This window comes from Eublepharis macularius, chromosome 14 (genome assembly GCF_028583425.1).
Source record: "Eublepharis macularius isolate TG4126 chromosome 14, MPM_Emac_v1.0, whole genome shotgun sequence".
Lineage (NCBI taxonomy): Eukaryota > Metazoa > Chordata > Lepidosauria > Squamata > Eublepharidae > Eublepharis > Eublepharis macularius.
Genome location: NC_072803.1, coordinates 61,874,207 through 61,890,758, shown reverse-complemented (window position 1 = coordinate 61,890,758; position 16,552 = coordinate 61,874,207). Strand labels below are relative to the sequence as shown.

At 45.3% G+C, this 16,552-nt stretch overlaps 1 protein-coding gene across 4 annotated transcripts in view; it reads right to left on the bottom strand.

Moving 5' to 3' along the window:
- The window catches only part of NUP214 (nucleoporin 214), a 100,218-nt gene that overhangs the window by 42,664 nt on the left and 41,002 nt on the right, over window positions 1-16,552 (bottom strand). For all 4 annotated transcript variants that reach the window (XR_008598215.1, XM_054997973.1, XM_054997974.1 and 1 more), the window contains exons 19-24: window positions 15,836-16,018; window positions 13,290-13,375; window positions 12,373-12,456; window positions 8,018-8,266; window positions 5,577-5,732; window positions 3,427-3,535 (exon numbers count right to left, since the gene is read on the bottom strand). Coding sequence is in view for 3 of the 4 variants with exons in the window: in XM_054997973.1 (XP_054853948.1) it covers window positions 3,427-3,535; window positions 5,577-5,732; window positions 8,018-8,266; window positions 12,373-12,456; window positions 13,290-13,375; window positions 15,836-16,018 (867 nt within the window). In the remaining variant the exon portion in view is untranslated. The remainder of the gene's footprint in view (window positions 1-3,426; window positions 3,536-5,576; window positions 5,733-8,017; window positions 8,267-12,372; window positions 12,457-13,289; window positions 13,376-15,835; window positions 16,019-16,552) is intronic.

Below are 16,552 nucleotides of genomic sequence, written 5' to 3'. Positions count from 1 at the left end.
CCCCTTGTTCCAGCTGACCCAAAGTGACGTCATTGTGCGGTCCTGAGTTCCACCACCTCTTTTCCCAGAAAAAAAGCCCTGGTAGCCACCACCAACTGTCTCCCACCAACTTCAGGTGCACTGTGTGAATAATTCAGGCAACTCCCTCCACCCTCTCCGATTTAAGGGCTAGCTACGGAACATCTAATCCCTCACTTCAAAAGGGTCAATGGTGCTACCCCCAAACAAATCCCAATGCAGCCGTAACAACTATGCGGGGAGGTGGTATCCGCATGCACCAACAGACCCCGGAAGCTGCAAGGATGACCCTCGGGCCACACTGGTGCTTCCATTCCTCCATCTTAGGGAAGTCTTTTAGGAAGTAGGTCAGCAACCCCAAAGAGTTGGAAAACCTGCACGGATATGCCAGCTTGCTGCGGAGACTTAGACCAGCAAACTGAGCGGAGACAAAAGAGGCAATTCTACCACTAAAGCTACAAAGGTCTGGCCTTGAACACTGCCTGGGAATGGAAATGCCTGAGAATCAGGCGTCTTGAGCTCTTTAGAAAGATATCGTGGTGCTTATTGCCACTTCTGGTTGCTTATTGCTACCTCTACTCTTGTTCTTCCCATAAAAAGGCAGCCTGCGCTCCCGGGTTCTTCTAGTGGTCACCCCCAGCCCACTGTCTTAATCTTCCAAGCAATACACTGCTTATCTTGGCTTTGATAACTGCCAAGGCAGAGGTTTCAAGGTCAGTGCAAGGGGAAGAGGCTCCTTGTTGTGACTGGAGCATGGGATGAAACATCCTCATGGAATGGGGAAGGCCAACGGTTTGCATTTTTAAAACAGGGCCAGTCAAGGAGGCACGATGGAGCCAAAGCAAATGCCAAACATGAGCCAAATTAGGACGGCAACATGCCCAGCGTCTCAAAGGGAAAGAGGTCATTCAGGGAGGGCTGGTCTACTGCAAGGCCCAGGGAGAAGGTATGCTCTCCGCACGCAGACACAGAGCACTCCTCTGGGGGATGATGCCAGAGAGGGCTAAGCCCCCAGGGTCAAAGGAGCCTGGAAAAGGCTTTACAGTGATCCCCAGAAGAGGGAATGCCAGCCCTTTCCTGGGGACACATGGGAGGGTGTGTGTCATCTTGTTCTCTGCTTCTAGTGACCTCAGCCATTAAGAATCCAGCCTCTTCGGGAGGAAGTCTGCCATCATTTCTTCTTTTAATTATTTTACCTTTTTGTTAAAGTAACAGTAAGACAAAGCAGGAGAGCAATACAGTTGAGTCCTTGGTCACGCTGACGTGTGACAGATCTTAAGAGTCCCAAGAACTTCCTTCTCTTGATAATTCTGCTCCAGAGTAGACAAGGCGAATGCTTCTTTACACAGCACAAATTAACTTGTGTAACACACTGTCCCAAGATACTGTGGTCAAAAGCTCAGGGAGCTTTAAAAGGAAATTAGGACAAACGTATGGAGAAAAGGCCCCTCAGAGGTGATTTGCCATGACGGCTGAATGGGGCCTCAATGTCCAGAAGCAGTCTACCCTCTGAATGCCTGTTGGCTGAGGGGGGGGGGTCAAGAACTGGGCAGGAACTGGTCTGTGTGTCTCCCGTGGGCTTTCAGGACTATCTGGTTGGTCCCCGTGGGAGACAGGATGCCGCCTAGATCCAGCAGAGCTCTTGTGCTTATTAAGGTAAGCATATATGTATGTATGTCATTTATAGTCTGCCTACGTATATCAAGAACGTTTCTATAAACAATGCCATAAGGTAAACAGATACATAGCATTAGTAGGAATCCAGTAACAATGCCATAGGCAGTAACTGGAGAGGGGAGGGGGGAAAGGCAGTTGATGGGACGGAAAGGCCTCTCCAAAGTGGAGCTCACCACTGGGGTAGGGGTTAACATCTTCCGGCTTACAGCTCGACCTATTGCCAGAGCATGTGTCCCTAATCAATATTTAACCCTTGATCTATCGGGGATTATGTGGCAGTAATAAGCAGCGAACACCATTGCCTGATTAAAAAGTGCATGAGGTCTCTGCAGGGTGTAAGGGGGACTGGCCAGCAACATGTCAGAACAGAGGCCTTCTTTGACAACGGAGGGAACTCTGTCATACGGTCAAGGCAAAGGAAGATCTTTTGCCAGCTGTGAGTAAGTTGCTCCTCACATTAAACAGAGTTTCAGAAGAGAGCCAAAAGTGAAAAGGGGATCTGTAACTAATGTGCACGGAAATGCCTGTCCAACACCTCCTATCCTTGTATGTATGTATGTACGTACGTACGTACGCAGGGTTCATTTCATAGAAAAAGAGCTGCAGGAACTCATTAGCATAACTCATTAGCATATGCCACACCCCTTGCAATCACCAGAAGTGTGTCATTAGCATAACTGATTTGCATATGCCACATCCCCTGACATTACCTATCCTGGCTGTTTTGGACCCAATCCTGGCCATTCAGGGCCGAAATTTGGCCCAAAATAGCAAAAAGGGGCTGAAAATGGCTGAAAAGGGGCCCCAAATGGTCAGAATTGGGCTGCTGCTGAGTGGGAGAGTGATCCACCAGCTGTAAGAGGCTCGATCCTGGTCATTTTGGGACCAATGCTGGCTGTTTTAGGCCCAATCCTGGCCATTTGGGGCCCAATCCAGGCCAAAACAGGCCCCAAATTGCCAAAAATCAGGTGGGCGGGGCCACCTGACATGTGACCTCTTTGGAGAACTACTGGAACTGTGTTCCTGCGCGTCCCCCCTCAAAATGAGCCCTGTATGTATGTATGTATGTATGTGTGTAATTAATAGTCCGCCTTTCTCACTGAAACTCAAGGCGGATTACATAGTGTGAGAGCAGTACAATCAGTAGCAAAGACAAGGGCGGGCATTTCCATACAGTGTCAAGGACATTTCCATAAACAATGTCATAGGGTAGATGAATACAAGCTTACAGAGACTTAGTATTAGCAAGGATCCAATAGAGGGTTAAAGGATTGCTGAAACAGAACATAATCAATTCTAGGATTGACATTAGAGAACATGAAGGACAAGCACTGGAAGAAGAAATTAGCAAATTTCATATACACTGATTTAGTAATGCTAAATATGCAGAACCCTCCTCCTATTGCTGTCATCTCTTTGCGCCTTAAAAAACGTCCCAAGCGTCAGCTGTGTTTCTCTCTCTTTCCTATTTGCAGGTTCTATAACGCTTGGGTCTGGCTTGAAGCCAGAGGCTCCTGGTCTTCTTTGTGGCCTTTGGATAAGCGGGCTACTGAATCCCAGGCCAGCCCTAGACACAATTTGTTTTCTGTAAGCTGGGGCATAGATATACAAGTACAATAAATATATAATCCCCCAAGCAACACCACTGGCCTCTACTGACAGCTAAGCCTTCCCGCAAGCATGGCCAAAATGAATGGGCCACTTGAAAGGCACGGAAGTGTGTTTACCCACCCTGTTACTGTAGCGATGGCAGGAGGAGAGGCATGGTTTTTTAGTTCTCGCACGTTCACCACTTGAGGGACATTCTTCAAAGTGGACTCAGTCAAAGAAGTGCTCACAGCTTTAAAGAAAAATAATAAGAGGACGTGTTAATTCTATCGGTGATGGCACATCTTCCGCCGTTTGTTTATTTTACTCCACTCAGACCCTGCCTTTCTCCCTAACGGGGACCCACAGTGGCTTCCATCATTCCCCTCGCCTCCATTTTCCCCTCGCAACAAAACCTGCGATGTAGGCCAGGCTGAGGATGTGTGATAAGCCTGAGGTCACCCAGCAAGCTGCTAGGGCAGAGTAGGGAACCCAGCCTCCTTCTCCCACATCCTAGTCCAACACTCTCACCACTATACACACTAGACTGGCTCTCTGCTGAGAGCCAGACTTACCGCCTATTAAGTAAAAGCAGCCATTTATGGCCTTGCCCTCTTGTTAGTGGACTACCCGCATGTGGGCTGTGCCAATGTTCCATGCTCACGGATGCCTCGGTCTCCGTGGGAGAGCGCCCACCGTGTATGCAGAAAGCCTGAGGTTCTACCCCCGGCTCTTCAATCAAAGATCCTTTGCTGTCTGAGCCCCTGGGGCACTGCTGCCAGTCACAGCAGAGAATACTAAGATCAATAGGACCAATGGTCTGACTTGGCATGAGGCAGGTTCATACTGACCAAAGGCAGGAGATCACATGACTGAATGCGCCTCCCTATGGAAAGAAGAGAATCCCTAGCTCATAGAAAACTAGCATGTCAGGAAGAATGGCCCTAGGCTTTTCCCTGACAGACTAATTTTCTACACGCAGAGATTTTTTTTCCTATAGAAGGATTTCTCACCAATTCTATACAATAATTGTATGGAAAAGCCTCTACCTGCAGTCTTACCTTGGTGAGAATTAGGCCTGTAGAGGCACCTTTTAAAAAAGAGGGAGATGGGCTGTCCCATTGGCTAGTTAAGACTCCTAAGCCTGCCGAACACTGTAGCTCATACATCTGATTATTAAACACCAGAACTGCCTTCCGAAACAAGCCAAAGTTCCTGTTTGCACTAGGCTTTAACACCATCACCGCTGCCCATTTTTCTTTTCTTTCCTTCCCTTTTCTGAGAAACATTCAATTAATCTGCACTACAGCAACATTCAAAATCTGTGCTCTCAAAAGCAATGTAAGTTTTTTTTTAATTAACAAGGAAGCCAGTATGACAAAGCGTCAAGACATGAAACACGGAGACCCGTGTTCTAATCTCTGCTAAGCTATGAGACTCAATGCATGATTTTGGGCTGGCTTCTATCGCTCAGCCTAATCTGTAGAGGAGGTTCTTGCAAGGAGAAAATGGGTACCGGAGGCGGCGGGAGGCATAACAAAACCATATTATGCTACCTTGAGATTTTTGGAGAACAAGCTGCAAAGAAAAAAAATGACTGTCACCCAGTGTCCATACGTATTCTATCACCAGACTCTTCCACTTTCAGAGGCTACCATTACACCAAGCGGCAGTGCCTCTAAGAGGCAGACTATGGTTTAGAGCTGCTTGTTGACTTTTATAGTGCAGCACACCTGCTTCCTATGGGGCAAGCCCCTCTGGGGCCGCAGCAGTGGTCACAGACACAGTGTGCCAATCCAAACAGCAAACCAAATGATAGCACAGCTCACAGTTTGCAAACCCATTTCAAACCATGCGTTTCTGCTTCTGGTTAGCCAATGAATAACAAATCGTGACTCAGATAGATGCAATCTCAAGCCGCAGTTAAGCTTCCATTACTACGGTTTGACGGAATGTCTGCGGAATTGGGGGGTGGGAGAGGATTTTAAGGGTGGAATGTATGGAGATTGAGAACGTCACTTGAACAGGCCACGTTTGATGCAAACGGAACTCGGGCTGCGGTGAGGCATACTGGGCCAACGAAGCAAGGCGATTCTCCCTTGGACAACTTGAAAGCCAGCAACTGCATGAAACTGTTTCTGGCCCTTGTCAAGTTACAAATTTCTACAGGACGATTCAAGGAGCTAAGCGGTGGGCTGCAGATTCTGTCCAATGACAGGCAACTGCCTGCATTCAAGCGAGCCTCTGGTCACAGACCAAGAGCCCCACATTAAGCAGTCAAGCAACAATTTCACCTGGGTTCTGGTTGGCCATCTGTCTCCGCAGAGCAGCTTCTGCCGCTGCCTGAGGCGCTGGGATAGTGACAGACGGGGCGGGGGCCCCATGCTTCACAGTCTTCGTGGCCAGCATGGTGCTGTCTGCCCCTTGGGGTATGATTTTGGGGGTGGATACTGAAAGCAAAAAGAGACATGTCCTTTAGCTGCTATGAAGGATGCCTGCCAAAACAGATAACGGTGGGGCTAGAATCACCCTGCGTTTGTGCGGGTGAGGGTCATTACCTGAAGGTTTCCTTCTAGACTGGCTCAGCCCACCATTTAAAAGCCCCCTCTCAAGTCTTGCTCTCTGTTTCCCTGCTCTCACAGGTGAAGCAGGTGGCACTCGGAGAAAGGGCTTTCTTAGCGGTGGCACCTTGCCTAGACCGCCCTCCCACTTCTTTGAGTAATTTTTCTAAACTTGAGTTTAACAGGATTTATAGTGTGGTATCTTGATTGAACAATAACACATTAAACAAATCCAATACAGACAAATATTCCATACTCTCCAGGGAACAACAACAACATTTGATTTATATACCGCCCTTCAGGACAAGATAACATCCACTCAGAGTGGTTTACGAAGTATGTTATTATTATCCCCACAACAATGAGGTGGGTGGGGCTGAGAGAGCTCTGAAAGAGCTGTGACTGACCCAAGGTCACCCAGCTGGCTTCAAGCGGAAAAGTGGGGAATCCAACCTGGTTCTCCAGATAAGAGTCCTACCACTCTTAACCACTACACCAAACTGGCTCTATAACAATCAGTAAATAAACTATAACAAAGCACAATAATTCGATTTGTACCAACCCCACTCTGCCTTTGGAAACAAACTACATATACAGGCTGGCATTAAAAGCACCACTCCCAAGGTCAGGCCCTGCGTGTACCTAGTCATGTCTTTGACCAACACAGACCGCTCCCCCCTCCCTGCCCCCAGTTTAATCTTCAGGACCCCAAGTTACATTGCAACGTGCTCTTGAAATTCTCTGTGGTTTCAAAAATAGTTTTCCAGCCAGCACAGGAAGCTGCTGTTTTGAGATCCCCAAGCCCAAATCCCCCTTCGGCACATGGAGCCAGTCATGTGCTTCTCCGTACCCTGGCTTCGTCTGCTGGGCCTTGTGTGTTTTTTATTATTAAAATCACACTCTACCAGACAGCAAATGTGCTCCCCTGGGAACACTTACAGTAATGACTCTAATATACAACAAGAGGGACCCAGAGTTGCAACATCTCATTACAATTTCCATTTCCAAAATTGCATTCGCCTAGTTTATTTAGCTGTTTCAGCTACTGAAAATGCCTTCCTCAACCATTCCACAGTGTGAAACAATCCATTAGATTTCCAGTGCAGTGCAACAACAGCCAATAAAAGATTTTCAATAAAGGCCTGATGGTTATGGACTCAGTGTTCCTTAAGAAACTCAAAACACCACAAAAAACAGCCTCCTTGAATCCAATCCCAGTCACCCCCAAGTGAATATTTGAATTCCCCCCACTGCCCCAGCATCTTTGATTTTAATCAGAGGACACTCGCATCACGTACGTACGAAAAACTAGCATAATTAGTACCCAACAGTTAATTTTTGTAGATATGCTTTCGATCCACATGACTACCAGCAATCTCTGTGCAGCTGAAAATAATATGATTAGTTACCATTCTTCAATGAGAGGAAGATTATCTCGAAAGAGATGTAATTTACCTTCCACAGGTTCAATTGCATCATCTGAAATTAATCTCCAGCTTAGTTAATAATATCGCTGTTACGTTTTGCTTCTGCTCTTGGGGACCTGTGTGCTCCATTTAGTACTAGAAATACTTCTGGGAAACTTCCGCTTTGGCTCTTTTTGTAGTCCTAACACAAATTGTCATAGTTTTTGTTGTTGGCCTGTTGGAGGATCTGGGTTCAATTGTCATAGATTTCAAACATTGTCTCAAGTGCAGTTCCACTGATGAAACAAGAAGGGGCAATGTCACCCGTTCCCGTCTCATTGCAGCCCCCTGACCTATTTAGTCCACGTGGATCCCATGACCCCAGGAATCAGCTTTCTGGGTGTTGGAGGGAAAAGGGGAATGTGACAAAAGTCTGACTCTTATCAGTGCCTTCCGTTGACAGATTGTTGGGTCCAACCCCTGGTTTGCAGCAGAAAAACACAAGGCACAGTTTGAGTGCAATGGCAAGCTACGGTTTGCTGAACGCCAGAAAATATCTGACTGAAAATATCTGACAAGTGGGGAGGATGTAAGACGTGAGCCTGGCACTTCCCCTTCCCTATTCAGATAAAGCAACGCCCAGTGAAGAAAACGAGGAAAACTGCCAAGCAGGGTCAGAGCAATGGCTCATGTAAACTCAACATTACAGCGCCAATGATAAATTCCCCCTACAATAAAAGCCCCCCCAAAGTTCTACCGACTACTCACTCAAAGCGTTCATTGAAAGGTGGGCTTTGCCAACAGGCAAGGGCTGCGGCATGAGCCCGGGCTGAACCGAAGGAGTTCGGACAACAGGGGCATGGCGGGGCACTTGGATCGGGACGGCCAGCTCTTCCTCTTGATCCACTGCTTGAGAATCTTCATTCTCTGGGGCCTGAGGAACCGAAGATGTGGAGCTAACATCGTCCAAGTCTTCATCATTCCTCGGGCACAGGAAAGCCGACTGGGAGAGATTTGCTGCAAAAAGTTTGGAAAAAAGAAGCACCAGATTTAAAATCAAGCAGGAGACAAGAGTCACTGGATTGTCACCTGCCACTGTCGGGATTTATGGGACCCCACTAATTCAGTGGCTCGTTCAGTTGCATGCAATGGGGAAAAATATAAAACACGGCAAATGAAACCGGATGGGGATGAATGCTGGAATTCCAAAGGGTTGTTGTTCTGACACAGTTCAAAGTTCTTTCTGTGGCTTGCACAGTAGCATATGCTTTGGCAAGCCAGAGCCTTCATCAAATGAAACATGGCAGTAGATGTACCCCAGAGCCCAGAAAGGCTAATTAATTAAATTAAACACAACTTTTTCCTTTATGCAAGTGAGGAGCAAAGGGTCAAGCTATGCAATCATGTCACATTTCCTGCATAGAACATAAATGCTTACGGAGTCCGATCAGTGCAGATCGGACCCACTCTCAGCCAGAGACAACAGATATGAGCAGACGCAGTGACATCTCTGCAGAGGAGCAATTCCTTTTTTGTTGGCTAGAAACGTTCAGGATTTGTGGTATAAATGTTCAGTTTCAATTGCTTTTCTCTCTGTATTCAGAACATATGAACAGATGCATTCACCTTCATCTAGGTAATCACCAGATGTGAATCCTGGGCTCTGGCCCAAGAAAGCTCATCTCATCATAATAATACATTTGAGCTGAAGAGGCCTCACAGGCCACTTAATCCAATCCCTGCTCAATGCAGGAAAGCCAGAGCTCACGGGCAGGGGGCTGCCTGGAAGACCTCCCGTGGGGGAAGAAGTCCTTTAGATGCCACAAGATTCTTCATTGCTTTGGGGGCAATAGGCTAACATGGTCTGCCCTCTGGAAGTAGCCTTGTATCACATCATTTTGGGCAGGGCTTTTTTTCTGGGAAAAGAGGTGGTGGAACTCAGGACTGCACAATGACGTCACTTTGGGTCAGCTGGAACAAGGGGGGAGTTTTTTAACGTTTAAATTGCCCTCAGCGAAAATGGCAAATGGCCGGTGGCCCCGCCCCCTGATCTCCTTAGATTCTAAACTCCCCTCTGTCTGGAGATCAGGGTGCAGGGCCATCGGCCATGTGACCATTTTTAAGAGGTGCCGGAACTCCGTTCCACTGCGTTGCTGCTGAAAAAAAGCCCTGATTTGGGGAATGAATCATAAAGCACAACAAAAAAATGTTGAGCAGCGTCTCAAATAGCACAAATGGTCCAACGACTTAAAACAAATAGGTACATCTTGTGTATTAATAATAATAATAATAACATCCAATTTATATACCGTTCTTCAGGACAACTTAACAGCTACTTGGAGCAGTTTATAAAGTGTGTTATTATTATTCCCACAACAAAACACCCTGTGACGTGGGTGGAGCTGAGAGAGCTCCAGAAAGCCGTAACTAGCCCAAGGTCACCCAGCTGGCTTCAAGTGAAGGAGCGGGGAATCAAACCTGGCTCGCCAGATTAGAGTCCCACGCTCTTAACCACTACACAAAACTGGCTCTCGCCTCTCATCTTCCCTACCTCTAAGGAGCACAGTGCGGCATACTTTGTTCTCCCTCCTCCATTTTATCTTTACAACAACCCTGTGAAGTAGGTGAGGCTGAGAGAGAATGAGGGCCCAAGGTTACCTAATAAGTTTCATGAGGAACAAAGATTTGAACCTTAGTCTTCCTGGTCCTAGTTCCCAAACTAGCTGGCAGACAGCTGTATTCATACGCGCCATCAACCAGAAGAGTCCCATTAACTTCCCTCCTGGCAACGAGGCCAGAACTTCAAGGAGGCTCCCAGCTTCCCTGTTCCTCTGGCAGTAGCTGATTCAAAGTGGGATCCACGTGCCCACCACAAGCCCCACCGGGCAAAGCCCCAGCACATTTTCCTGAAACATGGAGCAGGCACCACCTTGGAGAATCATGCTCAGAAGAGCCACAGGTGGGCTACCTGTGGCTCCCAAACAACTGAGTGACTATCACTGCTGTAAACATTGGCACCGAAGGAAAAAAAAAAGAAAGAGAAAGGAAATCACTATGCAGGGCATAGTCATTGGTGGCATTTGGGGCGTCTGAGTTTAGGAAAAAAGATTCAGGGGAAGGGGTTATGAAAGAGATTTATAAAAGACCTAATAGTGTGGCGAGAGTGGAGGGAGAGGGCTGTTTGTTTTTAGTCAATGTGGCCTCATCACCTGAATTTGGTATATTACCGAATGAAACTCAATTGCGGTGGGTTCAGGACAGACCGCAGAACGAAGCACCTGACGAAATGGGCTCTGCCTTGGGGACCTTGGGTGAAAAGGCAGTGTAGAAACGTTTTAAATACAATAAACAATTAAAAATAATAAATATGTCCATCTTTCAGGTGTCACAAGACTCTTTTTTTGGTTTTGCTGCTGCAGACCCAACGAGGCTCCCCTGCTGAGATCTGAGACCAGAGAATGTGTTATGCCAATATAGATTAAAATCACATGACAATAATCAGTACTGAGCAATACTAGGCCAAACTCTTGTATTCGCTAGATGAACTTTTAAACTTTGCATGAACTGTCGGTGTATTTTTTTCTATGTGTTAGGTAATTCAACAGGTGTGCTTTCATCCTTTGACAGTTAATTAAAATAGTGGACTCTATCGAGATTAATGTTCCTCTATCGGAGATTCAACCAATGGTGATCACCCAACTTAACTTTTCCTGGCACTTTTCAGAGATTTATGGTTTTCTTTTGCAGTTCTGACTGTGACATAATTTTTTAACTAATTGGAAGGCTGTACTATGGAGATTATGAATATTCAGTGAAGTGTCAAACCAATCATTATTTGTTTGTGCTATCATGTGAATAGACCTTAAATATTTGCATATGATGAGGTATAAAGTTTCAAACACAGATAGAATAAGCAGGGTACTGATGGAAGAATCTCTCGAGAGAATCTAGGTGAGAACTTATTCTACCTATGTATTTCATAGAAACTCTGAGCATGTTAAACTTGGGATTTATTAAGAAATGTTAGCAAACTTATTTCTGTTTTTATAGGATTTATATTAATATCCATTTATATTTTGATTACTTGCTTCATTAAAAAACTAGGGTGTATTTTCAATAAAGTGAAATAAACTCTAGACTGGTGTCTTTGTGTTTGATAAAGAGTTGCAAAGCAATATTGAACCCTATATAAATAAATGTACTGATAAACAGCTGGTTCAAAGAACTTATCTGTTTGACAGGTCTGAGAACTAATTGCTGAAAGATTTCCAAGAGAAAAGATTCATCTTTCTCTTAGCTGGTAGAAGCTTAATTTCAGACACGGGCAAAAGCTCGTTACAAATGTACTTACTTCACTGCAGAACCAGCTTTGCATTTCATGGCCACAGGTTGTAAGGACAGCCACTAACCTAGAAAGCTTCTAAAGAGGATCAGACAAATTCATGTTCTTCTGCTTTTTGCAGGGCTCTGAATGAAAGCTTTGATTCTCTGCTGCTTTCATAAACACTTCTTTGTGATCTTGCTTAAGAACTCTCTCATCTTGGCAGGAGTGGTGGCTGATCTGAAGTATCGAGGACAGAGGAAACCAGATTTTCAAGACACTAAGCGAAGTGTATTTGTGGCACCTGGAAGCTGCTTTGCTGAGCCTAAGGATTAAAAGCACTCGCTTGACTTTAGAAGCTTCCGGCCCCCATCTTCAAAGGGGGCTTGGGTGCTCCCGACAGCACTCTCACCATCCATTCGCTGCCAGTGAGGAGCTCTCCACACGTCCTTGGGATCTCGTAAATGATAGCAGAAAGCAAGAGTGCACTCAGGATGTTCTTCTTATTGCGTCTTTTCTCCCCTCGCAAGCAGACAGGCATTCTCAAGGGTAGTCGTTAAACATAGAAACTTTTCAGCGCAGGAAAGGGAGGCTATGGAAGCTTCCATCTTCATACCCTCTCGCTTCTTGTAATGCACAATATTTATTGCACTTCACATTTGAATTTATATGAAATTATGTACCGTGTGACTGCACTGAGTAATCCTTCCATGGGGGTGGGAGCCCCTTTCTTGCTTAGTCCTCTTGCAAATGAACCCATTTTGTCAAGCACTTAAAAATTATTTGATGGACTACAGTATACCTGGAGCTGTTGACCTTATGGGCGGCATCTTCCTTTTGGACAGGAAATTCCGTAGTTGCGCCTGCTTCACTGGGGACAATTTCGCTGAAAGAAAGGAGGAAAAAATGATAGGTAAACAGGGGTCGGCTATTTGTTCAGCATTACGCCTCAGTAGCACTAGAGAACCCCTCTATTATTCACCCTCAACAATTTCACATTCTTTTAAAACAATTAAGAGAACAGTTCCGCTCCTCCCACAAGGTTTACTGCACAGGCCTGATGCATTATACATTAATAAAGGGGCTGCCATTAATTCATTCACTGCCCAGCCCCGCTGCCTCCTGCCCCAAACAAGAATCACATTTTAAATCCATCTTATAATAGTTCAGTAATCATAAACAGATTCCCTCTTCCAAATTCAGAATACAAGGAAACAGCCAAAATCTTTTATTGCTGGTTGACTACTTGTTGCAGCCGCGCCATCTCTGATAGGTTTTACCCAGGGCTTTTTTTCTGGGAAAAGAGGTGGTGGAACTCAGTGGGTTGCCTTCGGAGAAAATGGTCATATGGCTGGTGGCCCCGCCCCCTGATCTCCAGACAGAGGGGAGTTGAGATTGCCCTCCACACCACTGAGCAGCGCAGAGGGCAATCTAAACTCCCCTCTGTCTGGAGATCAGGGGGTGGGCCATGTGACCATTTTCAAGAGGTTCCAGAACTCTGTTCCACTGCGTTCCTGCTGAAAAAGTGCCCTGGTTTTACCCTTTCCCCCAACACACCAATCAGAAAAGGGCTTTTGCTCTGCTCAGCCCACATTTATTTACTCCTCCAAAATGTCTCCCAGCCACCAAGCCCAGGGGCATCTCTGGGCTGAATCTCTGGAGCCCTCTTTTACTAAGCATCACATGAAGACAAGCGCCACCACCGCAATGCTAACTTACCGGGTCCTTTGGGCAAACTCTTGGGGCAAGATTCCATGGTAAATTTCATCAAGGCGTTACCCAAGCTTTCAAGTTCGCTGTCAAGGCTGAGTCAGTTGGGAATTGAAAAAGCAGCACAGGGAAGAAGCCAAGAAGAAATGTCACTATCACAAATTGGAACATACAGAATCCTTTCCTTACGGCCCAAAGCAATTCACCCACATTCTCTCTCTAATACTATTACTGCCCATGGTGCAGTACAAAGCAACAAAAAGAAGAAAGGAACGGACAGTCTGCAATTCAACAGAGGCCTGGTTCACATGGATGCAGATGAGTGCAGGGGATCCTTGGGCTAAGTTAACAAAAGGTTTGCACAGAAAGAGTAAATGGTTTTGTGTTTGTTCTGACATAAAGGACAAACGGTGGTTTCCCAGAAATGTGAAATACCTTCTTAGCTGGTCATGCGTGAGGGGAAAATGTGTGTAGGAGGCCATGTGCATGGCTGAGTGTCCCCCCCCCCCGGATCCTTCATTAGGAGGCAATCCCTGGTTTGATGTTTCATCTGAGGCCCAGACATACAAGGAGGAGACAAAAATGGAGGGGAGTGCAAACTAGGAAGAATAAACATTCAGCCCAGGTGCACATTTGTTCAGTAGGGGCTGAACTAAAGATGAAAATTTTGGGAATTTTCATGAAAAAAACATGTTTTTTATAATAATAATAATAATAATAATAATAATAATAATAATAATAATAATAATCGATTTATATACCCCCCTTCAGGACAACTTAATACTCACTCAGAGCAGTTTGCAAAGTGTGTTATTATTATCCCCACAACAATCACCCTGTGAGGTGGGTGGGGCTGAGAGAGCTCTGAGAAGCTGCGACTGACCCAAGGTCACCCAGCTGGCTTCAAGCGGAGGAGTGGGGAATCAAACCCAGTTCTCCAGATTAGAGACCCGCCTCTCTCAACCACTACATCAAACTGGCTCTCAGGAAAAAAATGGAAATGGAGAGGGGAATTGCAATACTCAATTTCCTATCAATTCTAAAACTATTTTGCTGCTTTAATGATATAAATATATTGTTTTTAACAGTATATATAATTGTAATATGGTATTTTACAGAATAAATGTAGCAAAATTGCAAATACACCAAAATAGAGAGAACTGCAACTAGAACTAGAGAGAACTGTAAACTGCTGCACTCTGTATTATTTTAGCACATTTCATTCAATTCAAAAGAAATATATATATATATTTCATAAGAGGTTTTTCAGTGCTTTCTAAAATTTCCCAATCTTGGTGAGTGTTCGTTTCTGGAAAAATTTTATGTTTTGCATTTTGAGTGAATAAAACTTTATCTTAAAAAATCCTTTGACACTTATTCCAAAAGAACACAAAATATTCCACAAGAGCTTTTTCTGTGTTCCTCAATATGTTCGACTTTTTAGTGAAATACATTTTCAAAAAAAAAAAATTGCAGGAGTTTTCTTCAGGGCAGCTCAAAATTCCTTAGTCTCTCCATTCATTGAAAAAACTGGGGGGGGGGAACCTCCTCCAGGAAAGAACATCCCCCCCCCGCCCCCCCAGGCCTTCCAGGGTTGAACTCTGTAATTCTTTTAATCATATTTTTTTTATTTTTTTTATTTATTTTTTATATCATTTATGGTCCACCTTTCTCACTGAGACTCAAGGTGGATTACACAGTGTGAGATTAGGGCAGTCAGTGTCAAGGACAATTTCATAAACAATGCCATAGGGTAAATAAACCCAAGTTTACAAAGACATAAACACGTGCAACGTAAACGACTCTTAGAACTCCACTGTGGGTACTATGCAAGTATTGCAGTAAACAGAGAGACTTATGGCACCTTCAACACCAGCTGGCTGAGTGAAGATGTTTTCGTACACTAAAGCTCACTCTGTCAGATACATGAAGTCTTAATAAATGCTTAATAAATGTTTTAATCTCCCAGGTGCCATAATAATCTGTTTTTTAGGCCATTTTTGAGGCTGAGAGTTGGTTTCTGCTTCGTTTGTAGTTAGAAGGGCCCACCGGAGGAACCAGGTTGCCTGTATGATCAATGGCAGTCTCCTCTGCCATAGGCTCACTCAAGTCATCTGTACAATCATGGGCAAAAGGGCATTCTAACACAATTCAGAAACCAAGGCTGACAAATGTTGAGACCTCATGTTGCAGAGAAAATAAAATTTTTAAAAAATCTGCAAAGCCACAAAGACCTGGAGGGGCTGCTATTAGTTGGAGAGAGAGACAGGAAGAGACAGACAGACTCACTCGCTTGCTCAGCACAGGTCTCATTCACTAGGCCTACCTAGCCTCTCTATTCAACTCATGGCCACAATCTTGCTTTTTGAAAAATGAAAGCTGCCATTTTTTCTTGTACATGGAACTGTGGAATTTGCCCAGCTCCGGCCATTATGGACTGGTCTTGTGCACGGTCTTGTGCAGTGGCTGTATTAATGCATCACACAATGGGAGGTTAGACAGCAAGAAAGGAAAGCGACAGAACGCTTTCCTCGGAATTCTCCCTTAACACGCACCTCTGGACGCTGCTGTGGGCGGAGGAGTCATGAGGGAGGTTCCACTGCGAGGTCTGCTGGTACAAGTGAAGCTGTTGCAGGCTGTCCACCAAGTTCTTCAGCCGTTTCCTCTGCTGGTTAATTATCTCTCGATTATTAGTGAGGGTATTGAACAAAGTCTCTCTCTCGGGCACCATTAAGCGTCTATTCAAAAAATAAGTCAGGGGAAAGAAAAAAATATCAAGGCTATGGCAGAAGCCACATTTCAAGAGATGGGGAGACAAAGGAAGGAACAGGAAGTCAGGTTGTGCTTATGCATCATCTTGAGGATAACCTTGTAAGACAGGCCAATGCCATCCTTATACCTAACAGTAGGCCTACTGGCCAGGAGCAGATGACAAACGCCGCACAGTGACAAGGTTAGGGGTCTCTAAGTCCTTGAGAGTCTCTCTTGGTATGCAAAAGTACGTCTTTGTAAATGACACTCCATCCTCCCCCAAGAAAACTCAAACAGTGGCTTGGGAAGGACGGAGCATACTTCAGAAGAAATGGAACGCTGACTTTAGCAACAAGTAAGAAAAAAAAATACATTTGGGGAGGGGGAGAATCAGCCCCCTTAAGCCCATGAGAGTTTAGACAATGCTAGAGAGGGAGAGAGAATTCAAAGGACTGGATGTCCTCACTGCCGCTCCCGCCCCCGGTGCAGTTCCTTACAGACCCTCACTGCGAGGTGGTGTA